The sequence below is a fragment of the Homarus americanus genome, unplaced genomic scaffold (genome assembly GCF_018991925.1).
Source record: "Homarus americanus isolate GMGI-L3 unplaced genomic scaffold, GMGI_Hamer_2.0 scaffold43895, whole genome shotgun sequence".
NCBI classification, from domain to species: Eukaryota; Metazoa; Arthropoda; class Malacostraca; order Decapoda; family Nephropidae; genus Homarus; species Homarus americanus.
In genome coordinates, this window is record NW_024738072.1 from 1,528,931 (window position 1) to 1,553,553 (window position 24,623).

At 46.5% G+C, this 24,623-nt stretch overlaps 1 protein-coding gene across 1 annotated transcript in view; it reads left to right on the forward strand.

The window, feature by feature from the left end:
* LOC121873715 (histone acetyltransferase KAT6B-like) overlaps positions 1-24,623 on the forward strand; it is a 67,348-nt gene that overhangs the window by 1,525 nt on the left and 41,200 nt on the right. Inside the window, exons 2-3 of the mRNA XM_042377418.1 lie at positions 9,143-9,408; positions 13,509-13,973. Of these exons, the coding sequence (XP_042233352.1) occupies positions 9,169-9,408; positions 13,509-13,973 (705 nt within the window). The 5' untranslated portion in view covers positions 9,143-9,168. The remainder of the gene's footprint in view (positions 1-9,142; positions 9,409-13,508; positions 13,974-24,623) is intronic.

Here is a 24,623-nt window from a genome sequence, read left to right on the forward strand (position 1 = left end):
AGGACATTTCCCTCATCGATTTGAAGCCAAACTAGCCCAGTGTCTGCCAACTGTTGGTGGCGGGAATGTTTCGCGCGCTCTGCATTGGCGCGCTTTCAAAACCCATCATTCACACCGTTATTCTACCTTATATTTGCATTACTCTGAGATTTTATCGTAGAGAGAGGTGCTACATTGCATCTAGAACCCTGTGATGTATGTTGTGTTCCCCTGGCAGAGTCCCGTGGTCACGTTGGGTCCCGCAACAAGGTGAAACATTGTTGGATCACGGACGAAAGTATTTGACATGGGTGCTAACCCTTTCTTCAGTGAAAACAAAGATAATAAAGAGTATTTTTAGCTGTCAGTGATGAAGGTTATTTAAACCTAACTAGTTCCATACAACAGTTGTGATGTAGCCACGCCTTAGCTCTGGTTGTCCCGTTATTCTTCAAAACTCGCTGTGAGAAAATACAAGTCGTCAACTGCTAGGGACATTGGTTGTTAGCATTTGTTTGGCGCGAAATTCAAGTCAGCTGTCCACTGTGTCGTGGGCAGCTCTCAACGTTCACTGGACACCAGCCGGAAGGGATACACATAATTGCTTGTATTTATGTATTAAAGAGTGTATGATGATGTATTTCATTGTTGCCAGTGTGAGAAGGTCAAGCACAAGTTGATATGGAAAGGGAAAGGGGTTACTCTGATAAATGTGAACTCCATGTTAATGTTGTCGAAAGTACCAAGTAATATTATGTGCCAGTTGGTTAAGAATGTTCTAGTTTACCCCGTAAGGACCACTTGTGCTTGGGGAGAGAGCGGACAGAAAATGAGTGAAACCTGAGTGTTGTGTGCGCGCGTGCGTGTGTTGTATGTGCGTCATCCCTCGTTCGTACACAGGCAGGCATTTGACATTTCCTGCTGTCTGAGGCGCCTCGTACGTACTATCATGATGTTTTCACCTCATTAGTAAACACACTGTGCCTTATTTACTGTCACCAAGCCATTAAGTCTGTGGCCATAAAGCGAGGTATAACTTCATTTTTTATTTATAACTATTATGTCTTGAAATATGATTCTTCTCATGTGACATGTTCCCTTCTTCGCATTTTTCTAACGTTATTGTTAGTTGTCATAAAAACTAAAGCTAATCTACATATATCTTACTAACATAGCACTGTCCTACATATTCTATCACGCAACGAGATACGTACTGAAAAATTCATGTATCAGTTTTGCCAAAAAAAGTACGTACTGTTAAAGAGTAATCGCGACAGGAACCATTTTGTTTAAATATGTAGGTGTGTATGTGACTTTACGCTCTGATTATCATGACATTAGGGCGAGGGGAGCAAAGTACAGTAGTATGATAGACATGTAATTTGCGTATTGAAGCACGATTTTAGTTTTTGAATAGATGAGGCAGTGCATGATGTTCAACTTTGTGTTAAGAATAGTCTCCTAAGTGCATACAGGTAACAGTCATCGGTAGAACTTTTCTGGTTACCGCTAAGCATGCAAAAACACGGCCCAACAGGATGTATGTTTGTGTGCTCCCCCTCACACTTCCGGCTTAGCGCCCCACCACTCCCCCCACTCTCTCCCCCCGTCTCCCTTGCCACCACCTATCCGAACACACTCGCTGAGTCGCACTTCCCTCACCTCGGCCGAGCTTTGGGACGCTGACAGGTCACGTGACTATTTGTCTCGTGTTTAAACGGCTTTTAAATTTCGCGGAATGAGACACCAACACGCCAGCTTTTGCGTTTCAGTTCGTTGGAATATTTTGGCGTGTTACATTGTGACGATAAAAGAAATTAAAGGTTTTTAGGATTGATATTTTTAATTTATATATATTCGTAGTTAACTATGACTGTTAAGCGAGCTAAGTCAAACATTTGACCAATCACGAATGCTCATTGATTTGTTTATCAACACGGGAGGTTATGGAGAAACGAGGAGTTGCCACAGTGGTTATCTGCGGTGGCTGATCCAATTCTTTATACGTGGGTTAGCTTGCTATGAGGCCATCATGCTCTATCGAGGTTACAGGGGAGGTTGGCAGATTAAGGGGAGGGGGTGAGAGCTTTTATGCCACGGGGAAGATATAATTAGCAGCCTTACTCTACAGTATCGTTGAAGTTCAGAGCAGATGTGATGGAAATATATGATTCAGAGTCAGGACATTGTTGTGAAATATGTGTTTAGTGATTCCGTTTCAGTGATTCTGTGATTGTTAAGTGTTGAGGTGAGGTGATCACTCATACTTCTCTTGAAAATGAATGTAATCGACCTGTGGAATGTGTATTGTGTTGACACCTTGATGTATACTTCCACCCAGTCCATGATTTACTACAACACGCTGCCCTGTAACTACTTGTGGTACGTTATGGCATAGTTTAGGGGACTTCATGCTAATGTTGGTTTATTGTAATTCATAGAATGCAAATCCAGTGGTGAAACAAGGAAAAATAATGACTGAATTTATTTAAGAGCAGGAAGGCAGACTGTGGCCTCCGTGCCTTCAATGTTTCGACTGAAAACATTGTTGAATTATGTCTGAATTTAACAGGAACAAACCACTGTGTGTAATAATGTATACTCTGGTTTAACATTACTCAGCGGTTTATTTATGCTAAAATTAGACATAATCAGTTATGGTTTTTCTTAATTTCACTGAAGGCACAACTGTCGTGGATTCCTTGCTGCTTCCTAAATACAAAATTATGATTTTCTGGTTTAACTTTTGAATTTAATTTACGTGTGCATTTAAAGAATAATTGTTTGTGATAACTCCTGATAAAACACCGTTACTCCACTGATATTTAATACTGTAAATTATATAAGGGTATACTTTGTGCAACTGTATTATATATTTGTTTTTTTTTTAGGAATTTTCACTGGTATTATATATGGTAATTATATTTAAGTATTCATTGTCCAGAATATTATAGACTTTGATAGGTAAAGAGTGTTGTGTTAATACAGCACTGTGTTAGTAATGTACGTCGTGTGTATTGTAGATAGTGTCATGAATATTGTTGAAACATTAGGTACAATAGCAAAGAGTGTGTGTGTGTGTGAAGAGGAGGATACCAGTTTGTTGTTGCCTAAGCAGTGTTTATAACAAGTTTAGTTTTATTTATACATATATATATGTAAATTCCCAGTGACCACACAGTCCTGATAGCGATATAAATAACAAACATCAAATTTCCTAAACAGTAGAAAACATGTGAATTGTTTATAGTACAAGGGTTATGGGTGTTTGCTTGTGTGTTTACTTTTAAAGGTACTGTATGTCAGTCTGGATTGTCTTTGTTTATTTGTTTACTTGTTTGAGTGGAGTGGCCTCATTAGCTGCATTGAGTACATTTGTGTGAGTGTGTGACTAACATGGGTGCGGGTATAGGAGGAAATGACTGGGGAACAGTGTCATGGGTTCAGGGGTTCCTAAGGAAATAACTCAGTACAGAACAACATTTAGGTGTGTTCCAATACTATACTTTGCCTCTTGGTTCCTACAGGGTGTTAAAGATCTCATTTTAATGTTGTATTTTTCATATCAAGTTTGATGGAAAGTTTTTAGTGAATGTCGATTTTTTATTATGTTTTTGGGGATCACCTGAAGATTCTCATCCCCAGCTTATTTCACTTATAAGACTAACCACTCTAACCCTAACCTAACCTAACTTAACCCTAACTCATAAATCACCTGTAAATTGTGTAAATGTCCAGGAAACTTGGTCATTATTCTCTTGGTTTTAATTCACTAAAAGCTGTACAGTACTGGGATTGGTTTAAAGACTCATGCTGTAGTAATTATGTTTATATGTTTAATAACGTTAATTGTAAAGATTCAGAGCTTTGTAATGACCTATTGTGCTGTATTAAAACAACCATAATAAAATACAAATATGAATGTTGATAGCAAATTTACATATATTTTTTTTATATAAGTTAATTTTTTCATATGGTATTTAATGCAGTTAATCAGGGATGTATAATTTGTCAGTACCGTACATGTGTGGGATTTGACTGACCCAAACTTAATGCTGGTTTGAGAGATGGTAATGTTTATGTTCTCGGGGGTTTGTAGAATAAGCTGCATCTCTCTTATATGTTGTGAGGGATTTAGTACTGTCTTGTAGCTAATTAATACTGTAGTCTATTGCCGGCGCTATCTATTGTACGGTAATTAACTTACGCCGATGCACCTTCATTGTTGTCATTAGAAGATTAATTAGCCAAAGGAGTAGTTAAGTGCACAGTACAGTATTAATCTGATTAGAGACTGGGGGGGGAGAGTGTGTTTGAGTATTTTACTATTAAATATTTCTTATATGTACAGTAGATGTTATTTATACACTGTTGTTCCTCGTAGCCAATACCAGCCAAGCTTTTTTCTACCTTAATATAGTGTGGTATGGTCGTTACAGTACAGAGTGTTATAAAAGATATCCTGTACATAATAAAATCAGGGTTAGGTTGGTCAGGGGTCACCAAGTTGCATCAGTGAGAACCTTCAATAGTTTTTTATGAATGGAAGTATCAGTGTTTTTTTTGTGTGTGTTTTTTTTATTGTAATATTTTTTATATATATATGCATTAGTGCTTCTGGTTATTTGTTGAAGCTCATGTTTTATTCAGAAGTAATGTTGAGAAATGGTGACAAGGTTAGGACAGTGGTGGTAGAGTATTGTGGTGTGTGGTGTCGTAGTGTATGGATTTGTCTATTCGTGGCCTGGTTAGTGTTGGTGTTAGCTTAGGTGAGATACTGTTGAATGTACTACTACTACTAAGATAAAGAAAATGTTTGTAACGCTTTAAATGACGCTTGTAACACTTGTCGTTGTGTTTGTTGCTGTCCGTGCGCTGAGTCTGTTTATGCGGCTGAACACCTAACATATCATAGCCTGCGGATGTGTCTGGCAATACCTGGAATATTTATGTCATGTAAAAAGATAGATTAACTTACAGACTACCAACTATAAGTGTTCAGCGTTTACAGACTCACACAGCTGTCATATTAGTTACCAATACATGTATAGTAACTTTTATGCATGTTTGACTATTGGTTAAAAGGTTATTAGTACATTGATTTAATAGGTTTGCTGTATAGTATCAGTGAATTATTAAAAACAATCTTATTAGTGTTGTCATCAAATGTTTAGCTTTGTGTTGATACAGAGTAATTCTTTTCCTTGATGAGGAATGTTTACTACAGTAGGTAGATGAGGAGGTACTGTACTCTGTTGGTAGTGTACAGTACAGATAATACATTGTGAATAGTCTTGCTTGTAATGTAGCACAAGATAGTATTGTACTATTGGGGCAGTAGCTACAGTATTGGTGTAGTTGGGTAGTACTGTATACATGTAGCTTAATGTAGTACAGACAAAATATTTATACTGTAGGTACTAAGAGGAGATGTAGCTTTCTGTATACCTGGTGGACAGTAGAGCTACCTGTGTGTCACCTCTCTATGTCAGTGTTACACATAGCTGCTGTACCTCAGGTGGTGTGTGAGAGTCGTCTAGGTGGTGACTGGTAGGTGGTACCAGTCTTTAAAGTCTCGTAATATTGTTTTAAACTTGAGATTTTTAGATACAAGGTTTGAGAGACTTGTTATAGTAGGACCTGCCAATACCAGCATACCTCCTGTACAGTATGATAAACTATATATGGCTTCCTGACACAAGAGTAAGAAGACACCATAGGGAGTAGGTGGGACAGCAGGGAAGTGGTGTGCTGTAGGTGATGTTTGTGCAGAGGGAAATGACCTGATGTGATATATGCTGCAGTAGGATGTGTTGTGATGTGTAAGGAAGAAGTGTCGTGATGGGTCGAGCTGCCGCCTTCAACTGGCTGGTCTTTGTCTGGGGAAGAATGCATTGAAGGACAGCAAGTTGTCATCTTCCATCTTGGGTAGAAGCCCATCGGGAGGAATGCGCACGAGGGAGGGTTTAGGGCGTTGGAGTGCGCAGGATATTCTCAGCCATGTTTGGATTTGGTGTGTCATGTGATCGTATGCAGAGGCAGCGTCACGCCCAAGTCTCCGGATATATTTATAGACTTGCTGCTGTGGGACCTGGCATAAAAAAAAAAATAAATGTGATTTTCATTGACTATCTGCATCTCCAATTTTTTTAGTTCAAGGCTTCAGTAGATTTCTTGTTGGTGAAATAACCGGTGTGTATTTAAAGTACAGTATATCATATTACAGTACATGGTGAAAGTATAAACGCATGATGTAAATACTGTTTATTATATGGTACAGTATATATATCCCAGATTGGTTCCTGAGATACAAAACTTTTATTCCACAATTAATTACATGACGAGTAATTTCCAGTCGGTAATCAAATTTTTTTCCTTCAAGTTAAATGAAAGTGTACAGTATGGTAATTAAAATGCTCTTTTGCTTCAGGATCTTGGGGATGATTAGTATTAGTTAGTGGCATTTGATATATTATACTGATTAAATAAGTTATTGGTACTGTGGGTAATATATCGATGCACGTACCACTAAAAGGACTACGTAGCTTATATACACGGCGTTCCTTCTGTCTTCCACTGGTGTTGCGGCGGCTCTTGGCTCCACTGGGTCTAATTTTAGTCCTTCCTCCCTCTCTTTTTAACAGCCTGAAAAAATAAAAGGTTCCAATGTGCCTCTCCTGTGATGGCGGTACTGTAGCCCGTGTCAATCGTAGTGTGAGGAGGGGGGGTGGCTGTCTTCTCTGCCGTAGATAATTTGTTCTCCAGGTTATCAGCATCACACTCCAAGAAGCAGTTATATTGAAAGCAAGCAACATCAGCTATATTTACCAGGACCTGAAGCTCTTTTTATACGTGTCTGTTCCTATGTTATAACCCCGTTGTTGAAACACTGCCGTCGTGTGTTCCCGATGGGATGTTTACCGTGAATTTATGAGAATATGTGTACTTGAAGATCACCGTATTTGGCAAGGCCTCCTCAGGGTTAAGTCGCCTCAGTTGCTAATTTAGAGGCTATGGGCTGTTGCTAAGTGATATGTTTCAGCTGATCATCTCATTAACAAGTGGTAGTGTAGTTAGGTCCTGGTGTTGGGGAAGTTACCGTTAGTTGCGGCTGGTGGGCTGATATTGGCTACAGCTTCTGGTAGGACGACACAGTCTGGAAGTCCTTGAAGGGAAAAGCCACTACTGACTAGATAATGTCTTTGTATTTAAAAAAATTATTGTTTTAGTTGAATTATTTACCTGTTGACTCTTCAATTTAGGTGAGAACATTTCCATTTGATTATAAGATATTGGTGTCTGGTTAAGCGAGTCATGTTTGATCATGTAGTGCCATGCCTATTAATGTTTGCCACAATGCATTTTGGGGCTGAGGTATAGTCTGGTGCCAAGTGCGCATCTCGCTGCCTTGTGATTGGTCCTCGCAGGAGCTGGTGTTGCCAATTTGTTTCATTGTTGCCGTGTTTTATATATAACTATTTTGGAAGTCCATTGTAAATACGGATATTCTACTAATGTACTTAAAGGTTGTCGCCGTCCCAGCCGTAAATAGACTAGCTTGGGGCTAAAAAGAGAGACCCTCGATAAATCATTTTTTTAAATATAGTAACAACCGTCGTACCGCAGAAATGAACATTCAATGTCATAGTGCTATGTGTTCACAAGCATTAAAAAAAATGTCAAAAGGTAACGCTAATACAGTTTGATGCAACGTCACAAAACATGGACGCATCACAGCCTGTGTGTGTGAGAGAGAGAGAGCAGTAGTCGTGGCCGGGTCATTTCAGGCTCGTGCCAGACACAGCTCACAGTCGTGCCAAGTTGTTTGTTATCAACTTTGTGGCAGCTTTTCTGTAGGAGCTCGTGGTGAGATAAACACGGACGTCTCCCCCGCGGGAAGATGATCTACTACAGATATACATACTTAATTGCACTCTGGAAGTAACTGTGTGTTTGCAGTTCATAAGTTATATTTAATTAAGTCTCATTATTGTGCAGTGAGTGAATTAATTGTCAGTGTTAGTGGAACATCATATTTTGTTGTTGAAAAGTTTGAGCGTTAACGTATTGGTGACACGTTAAAGGTTGTGACGGTACATTACTCGACCAGAGAGCCGTCAGAGTCGTGGCAGCGGTGTATGGTAGCCACCCACTGGGCAACCGTTCAAGAGTACTGTACTTACTTGCCCAGTTTACAGGTAAGTTTTTCTTAGCTCAGAGTCTGGACCCGTGCCATCTATAGGACCTCGCGTATGTGTTGGGAAGTGTTTAGCGACCATTATCTCATGGTTTACTTTTGGCGTGTCGTGCGGTGTTTAGCGACCATTATCTCATGGTTTACTTTTGGCGTGTCGTGCGGTGTTTAGCGACCATTATCTCATGGTTTACTTTTGGCGTGTCGTGCGGTGTTTAGCGACCACTTATCTCACCATTATCTCATGGTTTACTTTTTGGCGTGTCGCGGTGTTTAGCGACCATTATCTCATGGTTTACTTTTGGCGTGTCGTGCGGTGTTTAGCGACCATTATCTCATGGTTTACTTTTGGCGTGTCGTGCGGTGTTTAGCGACCATTATCTCATGGTTTACTTTTGGCGTGTCGTGCGGTGTTTAGCGACCATTATCTCATGGTTTACTTTTGGCGTGTCGTGCGTGACCGCGTCCCCGGCCCCCGTCTCACCGCCGTACACTACGCCCACCGTCTTGTTCAAAATAAATGTGAAGAATATTTACCTCCCACCTGGCTAGTTGCCCCGGTGACTGCGGGACGTACGTGTTCCCTGGCAATTAGCGCCGTGCAAGTTTTTTAACGTTGCTGCTACTGTTTACATCATTAACAGTAGCGAGGTCTTGGGTGGCTGCATATAGCACAGTACAGTAGGATGGTAGATGCCTTCAAGAATATATTTTGAATGATTTAATTTGTTAAGTGATATTATTGCTGTGATAACATGATGTTTCTTACTTGTTCTGTCTGGTTATATTGACAAACTTCAGTCCATCTTTATTGAATCATTTACAGTATCTGTTTATTTAAAGTTTTCTTAAATTAATGTATGTTTTACACCTGAACAGTAATTAAAGTCTTGCATAGGACATTTTGGGGTAGAGATTTGTCTTGTGTTGTGTTGCTGATCACTTTTTATTTTTATTTATCTTTTTCAGTTTTAATGATGTGAGAGTGAGCCACAATGGGTCCTAAAGAGCGGGACCGTGGTGGAGGCGGCGGCGGGGGGGGTGGTGGTGGTGGTGTTAGCGCCGGTAGCAGCACCCCCTCGATAACCTCCGAAGAATGGCTCCAGCGCCTGCTCTCGGCCATAGCCAAGATCAAGTCTCAGAAGCAGCGGCCAAACCTAGAACGCATCACCCAGACCATGAGGCAGCTGTACACCGTGCCGCCCGACCTGGTGGTGACCAATCTTCAGGCACAGGTGAGATAGTTGTCACAACACTATGGTCGCCTCTGAGCTAAAGTATATCATTTTAAGTGAAAGTTATATTAATGCAAGTAATAATAATAACGGGATGTACAGTCAAATACTAAAGTCCGTTAACCTCTCCCTCTGAACCACGAACCCAGAGATTCATACCCGTGAACCCAAACCAGTAGACCGATTCTTTATTCTCTCCTTAAATGCTCAGGATTCATGAGTCTGGATCTCTGGGTTCATGATCCAGGAGGAGAGGTAAACAGACATTACTAATTGACCACATAATGATTCCTTGCCAACTAGACCACTACAGTAACTTTTTGGTGTGTGGGAACTTTTGACCTTCAAGATAATTATTTCCATTAAGACGTAGCCTCCAGTTCTGTGCCTGATATATACAGTACCAGTACAGTACAGTAGTGGGAGTTATACCATAAATATATTTCATGATGAGTCTCTTAAGAACATAAGAAAATAAGGAGTCTGCAATAGGCTGGTTGGCCTGTGCATGGCAGCTCCTGTCGAGAGTTACTACCACTCTCTTATCATCCATGAATCTATCTAGCCTCCTTTTAAAACTTTCCAGCATTCCAGCACTTACTACAAAGTTGCTAAGCTTGTTCCACTCGTCCACCACCTATTTGTGAACCAATTCCTTCCTAACTCCCTCCTAAACCTAAACTTATCCAACTTAAATCCTACGAGTCCTATCCTGCTCTGATATTATAAGAACTTTATCTATATCCCCTTTATTGATTCCTTAAATACTTCTATCATATCTCCCCGCACTCTTCGTCTTCCTAGGGAATGCAAGTTTAGTTTCTTTAACCTATCCTGATATGGAAGGTTAAGCCTTAGTTTATTTTCTCTTTTTCTTATTATTACTGTATTATTATTATTATTATTATTATTATTATTATTATTATTATTATTATTATTGTTATTGTTGTTGTTGTTATTATTATTGTTGTTGTTGTTGTTGTTGTTGTTGTTGTTGTGGTTGTTGTTGTTGTTGTTGCTGTTGTTGTTGTTATTATTGTTATTATTATTATTATTATTATTGTTATTAATATTAGGTTAAACCATTGTCCTCAAAGGGTTAAAGCATTGTCCTCAAAGGGTTAAACTATTATCTAACCAATAAACCTGTACATAGATAGGACGGTCCATGTAAGATTATGTTCTGTACTCATCTGTATCTCCTTCAGAGAGAGAGTCCTGGGATCCACAGTGGGTTCTATCATTGAGGACATCTGGGGTTGATGTTAAGTATGAGTTCAAAGTCAGGATTCTGTGTAGTGCTTCGTGGTGTAGGTAGGTTAGGTTAGTGTCAGGGTAGGGGTAGGTTTGGTTGGTGTCAGGGTAGGGGTAGGTTAAGTTAGGTTTGGTTGGTGATGGTTTGTGATGTGTGTCTAGTTTAGGTTGGTGTCAGGGTAGGTTGGGCTAGTGTCAGGGTAGGGGTAGGTTAAGTTAGGTTTGGTTGGTGTCAGGGTAGGGGTAGGTTAAGTTAGGTTTGGTTGGTGTCAGGGTAGGGGTAGGTTAAGTTAGGTTTGGTTAGTGTCAGGGTAGGGGTAGGTTAAGTTAGGTTTGGTTGGTGTCAGGGTAGGGGTAGGTTAAGTTAGGTTTGGTTGGTGTCAGGGTAGCAGGGTTAGGTTTTAGGTTTGGTAGGGTAGGGGTAGGTTAAGTTAGGTTTGGTTGGTGTCAGGGTAGGTTAGGTTTGGTTGGTGTCAGGGTAGGTTTGGTTTGGTTTGGTTTGTGATGTGTGTCTAGTTTAGGTTGGTGTCAGGTTAGGTTGGGTTAGGTTAGGAGCTTTTACCTCTTGTTCTCGTCTAGTTCCATTGATTCTAGCCAGCAACAGTTGTGGTGGACAGGGAGACAGACAAACGGGGATAGATTACCAGGGATACAAAGGGAGATTGGTTGACAGGGAGACAGCAAAGGGAGATAAGTTGACAGGGAGGGAGTGTGGTGTGGGAGTGGAGGGAGTGTGGTGTGGAGGTTGGAGGAGGGAGGGAGGGAGGGAGTGTGTGTGTGTGTGTGTGGTGTGGAGGTTGGAGTGGAGGAGTGGAGGCTGGAGGAGGGAGGGAGTGTGGTGTGAGGGGAGTGGAGTGTGGTGGGAGGTTGATGGAGGAGGGAGGAGTGTGTGTGGTGTGGGAGGTTGGAGGAAGGAGGAGTGTGTGTGTGGTGGAGGGAGGGAGTGTGGGAGGTTGGGATGGGAGGTGATGTGGGAGGTTGGATGGAGGGAGGAAGTGGTGGAGGTTGATGGAGGGAGGAGTGTGATGTGGAGGTTGGAGGAAGGAGGGAGTGTGTGTGTGGTGTGGAGGAGGGAGGAGTGTGGTGTAGAGGGAGGGAGTGGAGGGAGGTGGTGTGGAGGCTGGATGGAGGGAGGGAGTGTGATGTGGAGGTTGGAGGAAGGAGGGAGGTGTGTGGTGTGGATGGAGGGAGGAGGTGGGTGCAGAGGGAGGAGGGAGTGTGGTGGAGTTGGATGGAGGGAGGGAGCGGACATGAGTGGTGGAGGAAGGGAGGGAGCGTGTGTGGTGTGGAGGGAGGGAGTGAGGTGGTGTAGAGGGAGGGAGGAGGTGGTGTGGGAGGTTGGAGGAAGGGAGGGAGTGTGGTGCAGAGGAGGGAGGTGGTGTGGAGGAGGAGGAGGTGGTGGAGGTTGGAGGGAGGAGGTGGTGTAGAGGAGGAAGGGAGGTGGTGGTGGAGGTTGAGGGAGGAGTGTGGTGTAGAGGGAGGAGGGAGTGTGGTGTGGAGGTTGGAGGAGGAGGAGGTGGTGTGGGAGGCTGGAGGGGCAGCAGGAGGGTGTGGAGGCTGAGGAGGAGGAGGGAGTATGGTGGTGGTTGGAGAGGGAGGAGTATGGTGTGGAGGTTGGAGGAGTATGTTATGGTGTGGAGGCTGGAGAGAGGGAGAGTGGTGTGGAGGTTGCAGGGAGGGAGGGAGTATGGTGTGGAGGGAGGTTCATGAAAGGTTATATAAACGAGGCAGCTGGCTGGACTGGTCAAGTAAGTGGAGGGAGGTGGAGGGTCGTGGTCTTGTAGAGGAGGGGCAGGTGTAGGAGGGGGGAGGCAGGTGAAGGAGGGGGAGGCAGGTGAGGAGGTGGTGGGAGGTAACACGTGGTGAGACAAAGAGGAGGGTGTAGTAGGCACCGAGCACGTGGTAGTGTTTACATGGCCCCGTCGCGCCATGTGGCCGCCTCCCCTGGGGTTGTTGACGTGGTCCCGCGCCCCGCTGCTGGGGAGGAGGACCTTCACTACGGCTCCTGACACCTCCTGCTGGTGGTGAAGGGGACGACGACACAAGGCTCCTCCTGTCAGTCGAACAAGGGCAGTTGTGGGGGGGTGGGTGGGGGTATCTGAAGGTCTCTTATGTATGGGTGTGATCAAAGTGAAAGTGGCTCTCACAGTCCTGACGGCTTTGTTTATACAGTACAGTACTAATTCTTCCTTACTGAGGCACTGTACTCGGTCACCTTCACAGTAAAGTCAAGTACCGTACTGTACTCACAGCTTGGTGGACTGTATGGGAGGTGTGTGGGTAAAAGTAGAGACTGCAGGAGGCACGTGTGTACTGTAGGTGATGACGCAACAGGAGACGACGCTAGGTGTGACAAGCCTTGGGGGTGGCTGGACACGTAGACAGACTAGGAGACGCTCACCACCGACGGGTCGAGTAGGGCAGGTGATGACTTGTGGACATGTTAACTATAGGGCTGAGGGGGAGGGTGAGGGGGGAATAATTGAGGTGAGAAGTGAGAGAAAGACAACGGCAGGATTTGGTGATAGACGAAAAGAGGAGGAAGTTGAGAAGGAGGAGTACAGCCTTGGGAAATGAGGGGTTAGTGGGGACGTACGCAGACTGGGAGGCTCTAAGACAAGGTGTGGACCAGGGGGGTACTAGTGTGGGTGAAGGGGAGGGCGTTGTGTGTGGGTGGTGGGGTTGGTTGGGGCGGGTGGTGGGGTACTGGTGTGCATGGGTGGGGCGGGGTAGTGGTGTGGGTGGAGGGGTAGGGTAGTGGTGTGGGTGTGGGCTAAGCCAAGGTCGGTCAGGTCCCTCCGGCGGCGTCATCAACAAAGGACTCAAGTGTTATGTTTCCTCCCCAGGTGGATGCGGGCACTATCCTCTACATCGAGAACAAAGGGATAGAGTCGTACGCCGACCCCAAGAACCCGCCACTACGGACAGGGCGGGTGAGTGTCCGCACGCCCACGGCCAGCTCACGGGCGGCTGACCTGGTAGGTAAGGTGGTGCGGACTGTGCGGGAGCTGGGTACTGAGGGCGGCACGCTCAAGGACATCACCACCCACCTTCAGAGTCAAGGCACCTCCCTCGACGACCCCCAGACACCCAACCTCGTGCGCCACGCCACCAAGCGGGCCCTCCAGCGGGGGTTCCTCGCCCAGAACGGCAAGCTTTTCACGCTCGGCACCCTCGCCAAGCACCGCAAGTCTACTGGACGACCTCCAGCAGCAAAAAAATTATTAGCGGTCGGTGATGACGACGATGACGACTACCTGGGCGTCCACGTCCACGACCGCACGCACAACTCCAACGACTCTCAGCTCCAGGTGAGTACCCTGTGTCATGCAGGAGCCTGTGATTTACACCCATGTTGACACACACTATCCAGGACGGAGGTTGGTCACTGGTCAGTACAGTACAGTACTGTACTGTACTGTACTGTACTGTACTGTACTGTATTGGGGACACTCGCCGCTCTTGTTATACAACAACTGTACCTCAACACGATGTGTCTCCTATATTTATTCGTATGTATTAGTGCAGGTGTATGGTAGAGTACCAGAGAGGGTGAGAGTTTTCAAACCCATTAGGACAGGTATTTGTTATAACTGTTTGGGTGAGGCCTAAGTCATTATCGTGGCTCACGTGACCACTGCCGAGGACCTGGGACCACGATACTTGGAGTGTCTCAAGGACCTGCTGTCACTCAGTACCTCATCACGTAACTCTCGGTGGTGCTCCAGTGGGAGAGAGGGATGATGTGGGGTTAGGTTAGGTTCCTTTACACACTCCGCCTCACACCTCCCACACCCCGCCTCACACCTCCCTCCCCCATCATCGAGTGTGAACTGGAAATGGTAACCATCCATCCATCCATCCATCCATCCATCCATTGTGTGCTACTGATAATACTGATTGTGTTGTTTGCTTGGGGGGGGGGGGTTGTTGGTTTAGTATTTTGTGTTGTGTGTACTGTACCGTGTTAGTAGCGTGGCTTTACCTCCTCCTCCCCGGGCCGCTCTGTTGATGGTGGTAAGTTTAGTTTATTATTATTATTATTATTATTTGTTCGATTTATTGTTTACGTGGTGATTCTTATTCAGGTTTAATTTTTATTCTATTTATTTATTTGTTTATTTCATATTTATTTTCTTTATTTGTTTGCTTTGTTATTTTTGACCTTTTGCCTTGGGGTGTAGCTGATGGTCATTAGTGCATGTTGGTTATGGTGTTTGGGCTCTCGTTGTGGAGTTGGGAATGGTATTGGGGGGTGTGGTTCTGCTGTAACACACTGAGGGGAGGTTAGGTTAGGGGATGCTAGGTTGGGGAGGTAATGTTAGGATGGGGAAGGTTAGGTTAGTTTTAGGTGGTTAGGTTAGGCTTAGGTGAGACTAGATTAGGTTAGGTTTAGGGAGGTTAGGTTGGGCTGGATTAGATTAAGCTATAGGTTTGGAGGAGAAGGTTAGGAGGAGGGTACAGTGGCAGGTTAGGTTAGGGAGGGTACAGTGGCGGGTTAGGTTAGGGAGGAGGGTACAGTGGCTGGTTGGGTTAGGGAGGGGGTACAGTGGCTGGTTGGGTTAGGGAGGGGGGCGTTGACGTGCAGCTGCTGCTGGTGTAGTACTGGGAGGAGGACCACTACCTCACCTGACGCCCCTCTGACACTCACCTGGAGGGGGGGAGAGAGCAGCTGCTGAACCTCCTCCCCCCCCTCCCCCATATCCCTAGCCCTCCCTAACCCAGCCGCAGGTGGAGCAGGTGCGTGGCTCCCCCCACGCACACATACGCACGCACACGCAGATATACTCATATACACACATATTTACTAAACACGCACAGTACCGGATGACAGCACCAACCTGAGGGAGATAGGGGGGGGGGGAGCTATCAGCGTGGCTGGAGATAACGCGGCGTGTTATCTGAGAGGCCAACGGCACCCCGCCAGCCAGCCATTAGTGTCTCCTGCCTGGCCGTGGACCCTACACTGTCCCCCTGTCACGGGTCACTCGCTGGGGACTCAAGTACAGGTTTCTAACACGCCCTCAGGAGCTGTTGTGGGCGGTGTGGGCGTGTGGGAGTTAAAGGACGTACGGTAAATGTGGCTGGCGGTCATTGGAGACGAGATATTGTGTGTGTGTGTGTGTGTGTGTGTGTGTGTGTGTGTGTTATGAGGTACGCTTCCCTCCTCCGTCAGTAGTGATCAACCTCTACTGTAGCGACGCCTTCAGGTTTCCCTCTGATGAGAGGATTCTGTGAGGTATTTTTGACACCCCAGAGAAGACGAGGGCGTACGGCAGGTGTTAATAAGCGTATGACGGGTGTTAATAAGAAGCGTATGACGGGTGTTAATAAGAAGCGTACGGCAGGTGTTAATAAGCTTATGACAGGTGTTAATAAGCTTATGACAGGTGTTAATAAGAAGCGTACGGCAGGTGTTAATAAGCGTATGACAGGTGTTAATGAGAAGCGTACGGCAGTGTTAATGAGAAGCGTACGGCAGGTGTTAATGAGAAGCGTATTACAGGTGTTTAAGTTGGATAAGTTTGGGTTTAGGAGGGAGATAGGAAGGAACTGGTTCACAAATAGGGTGGTGGACGAGTGGAACAAGCTTAGCAACTTTGTAGTAAGTGCTGGGACGCTGGAAAGTTTTAAAAGGAGACTAGATAGATTCATGGATGATAGTGAGTGGTTGTAACTAGACAGGAGCTGCCATGCACAGGCCAACCGGCCTATTGCAGACTCCTTATGCTCTTATGTTAATAAGAAGCGCGCGACAGGTGTTAATAAGCGTATGACAGGTGCTGATAAGCGCATGGCAGGTGTTAATAGCGCATGACAGGTGTTAATAAGAAGCCCCCACAACCAACACGTCTTTCCTAATCGCTGTGGTGGTGGTAGTGGTGTACGTACCCGTGGCGTCACTGCGTACATGACATTTTTTTAGAGCGTATCGCGTGTACATTGATAGTGGTGATAGTGATGTGTGTACAGTGGTGGGCGTATGGTGAACACTGTAGTGGTGACGGTGGTGCAGGATACAGTGAACGTTACAGTACTAGTGCAGGACAGGATACAGTGAACGTTACAGGATACAGTGTTACAGACTCTTGTATATAATCCCCCAGTGAACGCCGCGTGGAGGGTAGTACATGTAACAGTGTGGTGTGTTATGGTGAGATAAACAATACAGTGGTGTGATAACAGTGTCCGGCATCACAACACTCTCCAGCGACCGGCAGACACAGCCGCGCATCTGCCGGCCGCCTCATCTCACCGTTGTAGGTCAAGGATGTCTCCGCCGCCGCCACCACCTCCCGGCAGAATGTCACTCCCCCTCCTCCTACCTCTCCCTCTCCTCCCCCTTCTCTCACACGGTAAGTAATTATTGTTTATTATCCTTCCTTATCCATCTTATGCCATTTTAGCTTTTGTTTACCTTTATTTGCCAGGCTATAAGAGGAGGTTATTTTCATTGTTAAGACAGGGTTGGGGGTGGCGAGCTGGGTATGGTCACTCTATTGGTGGTGTTTGTGTGGGGAGATGGATGGATAGGTGGGCGGGTTTAGTGGATTATAAAGAGACTTGGATTGCTAGACTGATGAGGTTAAAGTTGGGATAATTGGATTGGGAAGGTGAGGGGGGGAGTGTGTGATGGTGGTGGTGGAGGAAGAGTGTGTGATGGTGGTGGTGGAGTGTGTGATGATGGTGGTGGTGGTGGAGGAAGTGTGTGTGATGGTGGCGGTGGAGGAAGAGTGTGTGGTGGTGGAGGAAGATTGTGTGATGGTGGCGTGTGGTGGTGGAGGAAGAGTGTGTGATGCTGGAGGAGATGGAGTGTATGGTGGTGGAGTATGAGGGTATTAGTGGAGGTAGAGGAGTGTGTGTGATGGTGGAGTATGTGGTGTGGAGGTAGAGGAGTAGGAGTGAGGCGTGACAGTACCGAGGGGAAGTTCCACTGAGTCACACACCTGTCGGTCCAGCTGCTCTGTCCCTGGAGGGTAATGGTGGTGGTGGTAGTAGTGATGATGGTTGTAGATAAGTATTGTGGTGGTGAGGGAGGTGGGTGGTAGAGTAAACTCACGTGGACGATGGGATATTTAGTTTATTTATTTTTACGATCGACACAGGTATCGAGCCCATACACCTGAGAGCACTTATCACCTCTATGAGTCGAGGAACTACATTTTTTTTTTACCTTTATGAATTGAGTACTAGAGAGAGACCCCCCGCCCCCTGAGGGATTGGGAGGGCGTGACCAGTCATTAAGGAGGTGAGGGTGTGTGTGTGAGGATGTGAGATATGAGGGGAGGAGATGGGGAGGGTGCTTAAAGTGATGGATGAGGGGGGGGGGGGTTGAGTGGATAGTCTTGTTGTGATTGTGTTATTGAACTTCCCTCCCTCATACACTCTACCCCTCACCCCCCCTCCTCCCCTCCCCCTTACTAGAGTCAGATATATTGTGGTAGACCAGGTGTAAACATAGGTGGTGTTGTCACGTGGTAGAACAGGTGTAAACATAGGTGGTGTTGTCACGTGGTGGTAGAGACAAGGGGTGAGGAGACAGTAGGTGGAGGTGAGGCGAGTATAAGTAACTGAAGAGATGTAGGTGAACTATCATCACACACACACACACACACACACACACACACACACACACACACACAGGAGCAACAAGAGAGGAGAGGCAAAAGTGGACACGTCTCCTTGCTCTATATACACACACACACCTGGGGCCTGGGGTAAGCACTTGACACCCTCCGCCCCACACGCCCTACCCCACGCCTCGCCCCCACGTCCCGCCCTCCTTGCCTCGCCTCCTCTCCACGCCTCTGCCCCCTCCACACGCCTCGCCCTACCCCTCACCAGTACCTACGTGGGCCGGCTGATTGGATATTGTTTATTTGCACATGTTCTTACGCCCTTGTCCCGTGCTTCTTCATCATCATTATTAGTATTGTATTATTATTATCTCTCTCTCTCTCTCTCTCTCTCTCTCTCTCTCTCTCTCTCTCTCTCTCCTATGCTCGTAACAAGGCAAATAAAGTACTTGGGTTCATACAGAGGAGTGTTAGTTACAAGACTAGAGACGTCATCCTAAAACTGTATCTTGCGCTTGTTAGACCTCACTTGGATTACGCAGTTCTGATCACCGTACTACACAATGGATGTAGAATCCCTAGAAAGAATCCAGAGGAGAATGACAAGACTAATCCAGGGCATTAGGAACCTTGAGTACAGAGACAGGTTAAAGCATCTTGTGAGACCACACCTGGATTTCGCAGTTCAGTTCTGGTCACCGTATTACAGAATGGATATAGAATCATTGGAAAGAATTCAGAGGAGAATGACAAGACTAATCCCGGGCATTAGGAACCTTGAGTATAGAGACAGGTTAAAGCATCTTAATTTGCACTCCCTCGAGAGACGTAGAGTAAGGGGCGACCTGATAGAGGTGTATAAGTGGAAGTCAGGGCTGAACAAAGGGGACATTACAAAGGTACTCAAACTATCCAACCGGGAGCGAACTCTTAACAATGGTTGTAAATTAGACATATTTAGATTTAGGCGCGAAATAAGTAAACATTGGTTTGGAAATAGAGTAGTGGAACAAGTTACCAAACATCATCATTAACTCGAATACGCTGGATAGCTTCAAACAAAGGTTGGATGGATATATGAGCGATAGGGGTTGGGTGTAAACGGGACTGTCCACAGTTTTCTCCATTCTTATTTGATTGATTTTGCCTTTCCAGTTTTCTCCCTCCTCCTGCTAGTCCTCCACCTCTTCCTCCTCCTCCTCCTCCAGGAAATGCCAGAATGTAATTTAGAAATCACGATCTTGATCATTGCGTGAAGAGCGGGAGGTGTTGTGGGAGAGAATGCGGGAGGAAGTGTGTGGGAAGGAGGTGTGTGGGGGGGGGGGGATGAGAGAGTGGGAGTGAATGAGAGAGAAAGAGAGAAACACCAAAGCCAGACAGAAAGAAACGAAGATAAACACACAGAGATAAAGAGAGATAGAGAGAGAAAGAAAGAAGGGAATGCACAGCCCGACAAACACAGAAGCAAGCAAGAACAAGACAAACCACTCATCCACCAAGGGTCGCTCCTGCCTTGGTAATGTTGTACTCTACTGAGAATAAACCACTCTCTCGCCCACCCACTCAACTCACCCACCCACCCACCCACCCAACCCTCCAACCTATCCCAACTAACTCAACCCAACTCACCCACCCACCCACTCACCCCACCCCACCCACTCACCCACCCACCCACCCCACCCCACCCACCCCACCCACCCACCACCACCCCTGCCCAGCCCACTCAACCCTAACTCCGCCCACTCAGCCTAACTCAGCCCAACTCACCCACCCTCCCCACTCACCCACCCCTCCAACTCACCCCACCCAGCTTCCCACCACCCAGCTCACACCCACCCAGCCCTCAGCCTAACTCCACTCACCCCTCACCCCCACCCACCCACTGGGGAGAGGAGGTGTGGGGAGTACACGTCTGGGCTCTGCTCTGTGTGTGTGTCACTTTGTATGTAAAACAGCTAGGTGAGTCGCTCCAACTCTTTAACACACACACACACACACACACACACACACACACACACACACACACACACACACACACCTCTCATAAGTAGTCCAGTTTAATGGTGTCAGACGAGAACTGGTTGACCGTAGCGGTGCTCCCAGACCGCCACTAAAAACCTAGCTTAACTCTCAAAAACACACGCCATAACAAGGCACGTGGCGGCATCTCTCTCTCTCTCTCTCTCTCTCTCTCTCTCTCTCACACACACACACACACACACACACACACACACACACACACACACACACACACACACACACAACACACAGCCCCCCACTCCGCGCAGTCCGCCACTACAACAAAATTCAGCCCATAAGAGCCCGCACCGATAGATATAAGAACAGCACCATCCCATCTATTGTTAAAATAATAAACAACTCCTGATTTATGTACTGTACAGCCCTGTAAATGTATTCAACACATTACAGTATATCATTATGTCTAAATCAAATGTAAAGTCTGTATATTTTCAGCCACCGGCTGCAACCTCTATTAATAAACCGTTTATTATTATTATTATTATTATTATTATTATTATTATTATTATTATTATTTACACACATGAGACACCAATTGGTCGATACTCAGGACACTAGTCATCTTGTGCATCAATAAATTACTTGTGAATCTGCTGCCCCATGTTGTGTGTGTGTGGGGTCGTGGGGTCGTGTGTGTGGGGGAGGGTGGGGATGTGTGGTGACATGAGTGTTGATAATGTCATTGACTCTGAGGGTGGGCGTGGGTGTAGTGGTGCGTCATGGGTGGCGTGGGTGTGGAGGTGCGTCATGGGTGGTGGGTGTGGGAGAGGTGCGTCATGGGTGGCGTGGGTGTGGAGGTGCGTCATGGGTGGCGTGGGTGTGGAGGTGCGTCATGGGTGGCGTGGGTGGTGGTGCGTCATGGTGGCGTGGGTGTGGAGGTGGCATGGGTGGCGTGGGTGTGGTGGTGCGTCATGGGTGGCGTGGGTGTGGTGGTGCGTCATGGGTGGCGTGGGTGTGGTGGTGCGTCATGGGTGGCGTGGTGGAGGTGCGCCATGGTGGTGTGGGTGTGGTGGTACGTTGTTATGAGTGGTGTGAGTGCGCTATGAGTGGCGTGGGTGTGGTGGTGCGTCATGGGTGGCGTGGGTGTGGAGGTGCGTCATGGGTGGCGTGGGTGTGGTGGTGCGTCATGGGTGGCGTGGGTGTGGTGGTGCGTCATGGGTGGCGTGGGTGTGGTGGTGCGTCATGGGTGGCGTGGGTGTGGAGGTGCGCCATGGTGGTGTGTGTGTGGTGGTGCGTTGTTATGAGTGGTGTGGAGGTGCGCCATGAGTGGTGTGGGTGGTGGTACGTTGTTATGAGTGGTGTGGTGGTACGTCATGTGTGGTTTGTATATTGATTCGGCCGCAACCTGTTATGGGAAGGCTTTTGTGTGTGTGTGTGTGTGTGTGTGTCTTTGTCCAGTAATTTATCTCTCTCTCGTGTAGGGATTTGGCAGGTGATGTAGGTGAGGTGGGGCAGTGTGAGGTGTGGCGGCAGGTGAGGGAGAGAGGTGGCGGCAGGTGAGGGAGGGAGGTGTGGCGGCAGGTGAGGGAGGTAGTTGTGAGGTGTGGCAGATCGGAGAAGTGTGGGACAGGATGTGGTGTGGCGGGCGAGGGAAGGGTGAGGTATAGGTGTGGTGAGGGTGACGTGTGTGTGTGTATCACTCGATAGTTAACAAGACACACAAGTTATACAGTGTAGTGTCTCTCTCTCTCTCTCTCTCTCTCTTCTCTCAGGTGTGCTACTACCACACACACACACACACACACACACACACACACACACACACACACACACACACACACACACACACACAAGGTCGTCTGTCGTAACAATGGTTTTAAATCAGACAAATTTTAATTAGGCGCGAAATAGGTAAACATTGGTTTGGAAACATAGTGGATGAATGGAACAAGTTACCAAACATCATCATTAACTCGAATACGCTGGATAGCTTCAAACAGAGGCTGGATGCTTATATGAGCAATAGGGGTTGGGTGTAAACGGGACTGACCAGTATGACCCGCTGCAGTTTCCTCCATTCTTATGTTCTTACTTACCTTGACGGTGCCGGAGTAACCTAACCTAACCCAATTAACATCACCCTCACCTTTACCTCAAACCTTACTCAACCACCCACCCATTTATTTATTTATCTATCAACCTATCTACCCATCCTCATCAACCACCCTACCACTACTACCGCCACTACCACCATCACTACTACTACCACCTGCAGCTACCACCTTCCTTTCCTCCCCCCTCACCCCTCCCCCCACCACCATCACCCCACTACAGGCCACAGTTCCCTGGAGATGCGACCAGTGAGTCAGGGATCACCACTACTGCTGCTACTATAGGGTAATGGAGGGAGAGGGGGCAGTGTTGGAGGGAGGGAGAGGGGGCAGTGTTGGAGGGAGGGAGAGGGGGCAGTGTTGGAGGGAGAGAGGGGCATGCTGGGAGAGAGAGAGAGAGAGGGCATTGTTGGAGGTCCACGTGGTGATGTTTACATTATATTTCTGAATCAGGATGACGACACTGCCTGGGCTTCTACCCTCTCCTCCTGCTTTTTTCCTTCTAGTTCTCTTTCCTCCTCCTCTTCTCCTGCTTCTCTTCTTGTCCCCTTCTGGTTATTAATTTTATTTATTTATTGTTTTTGGTAATTTTTTGTATTATTTGCTTCATTGGGTTTGTTGTATTCAGTGTGTGTGTGTGTGTGTGTGTGTGTGTGTGTGTGTGTGTGTGTGTGTGTGTGTGTGTGTGTGTGTGTGTGTGTCATAACCCAATAGAACAGGTAACCAGTGTAAAAGAATGAGAAGCAGGTAGGTAAAGGCAGGTAAGCAAGCAGGCATGTAAGCAGGTACTGTAGGTAGGCGCGGCCGGCTAGTTGACACTGTCCAAGGTAATGACGTCCTTGTGTCACCTTCTCACACGGCCGAGGTTAGAATGTCCCTGTCCCCTCCCCACCACCTGCCCCCATCCCTCACCTCCCCCACCCCCACCCCCACCTGCTAGTTAGTTAGTTAGTTGAGAATCTTGATGGTGGGTGCCTATCAGCCTTGTGATCGGGCCGGCTGTGCTCTTGTGGCCGCTTGTCGAGGTTGATGGCGTGACAGCTTGTGGCGCCCTTGAGGTAACACAGTGAGACATCAGCTCTCTCTGGCCACACGTGATGGGGGTCGAGGTGTACAGTAAGGGAGCCTCGTGTGTGTGTGTATACAGGTAATTAGCCAGGTGGAGGTGATAAGTACGAGTGAAGAAGGTGCAGGTATAGGCAGGACCACCACCTCCACCACCACCTACGGCAACACCTGTGACGTGTAACAGGTGCAATACGTGTTGAGGCAGTGTGATACAAAACGCTACAGAGGTTACAATGACACGTGTGTAGTGGCTGTAGCGAGACACATGATTCATTAACGGACACAAGACGAAGAGTGCGGGGAGATATGATAGAAGTATTTAAGTGGGTGAAAGGAATCAATAAAGGGGATATAGATAAAGTTCTTATAATATCCGAGCAGGATAGGACTCGTAGGATTTAAGTTGGATAAGTTTAGGTTTAGGAAGATAGGAAGAAACTGGTTCACAAATAGGGTGGTGGACGAGTGGAACAAGCTTAGCAACTTTGTAGTAAGTGCTGGAACTCTGGAAAGTTTTAAAAGGAGGCTAGATAGATTCATGGATGATAAGAGAGTGGTAGTAACTCTCGACAGGAGCTGCCATGCACAGGTCAACCGGCCTATTGCAGACTCCTTATTTTCTTATGCTCTTGTGTTCTATACAATAACTGGACACATGATACATTAACGGAAACATGATACAATAACGGACACATGATACAATAACGGACACATGATACAATAACGGACACGTGATTCAATAACGGACAGCTGCTACAATAACGGACACGTGATACAATAACGGACACGTGATACAATAACGGACACATGATACAATAACGGACTTTACCGAGGTACTTAGGGATGTGTCATCACGTGCATGTATCATGGGGGGTGAGGAACGGGTGGTGTGTGTGTGTGTGTGTGTGTGTGTGTGTGTGTGTGTGTGTGTGTGTGTGTGTGTGTGATGAAGGCAAGGGGGGGAGAAGGAAGTGAGGAATAATTTATAGAAGGGAGAAAGGAAGGGAGGAAAGGGCTAATGAGAGAGAGCAGGTAGGGAGGTTAGGAGAAGGAGGGTGGCCAGAGAGGGAATAACAGAGGAGAGAGAGAAAAGAGGTGATGGTGTAGCGGACGACAGGGTGGGTGTGTGTTGACCATCCAGTAATGAGTATGTTCACACACACACACACACACACACACACACACAGGCTATAGGGACAGACAGACAAAAGGTGTGATAGGTGAG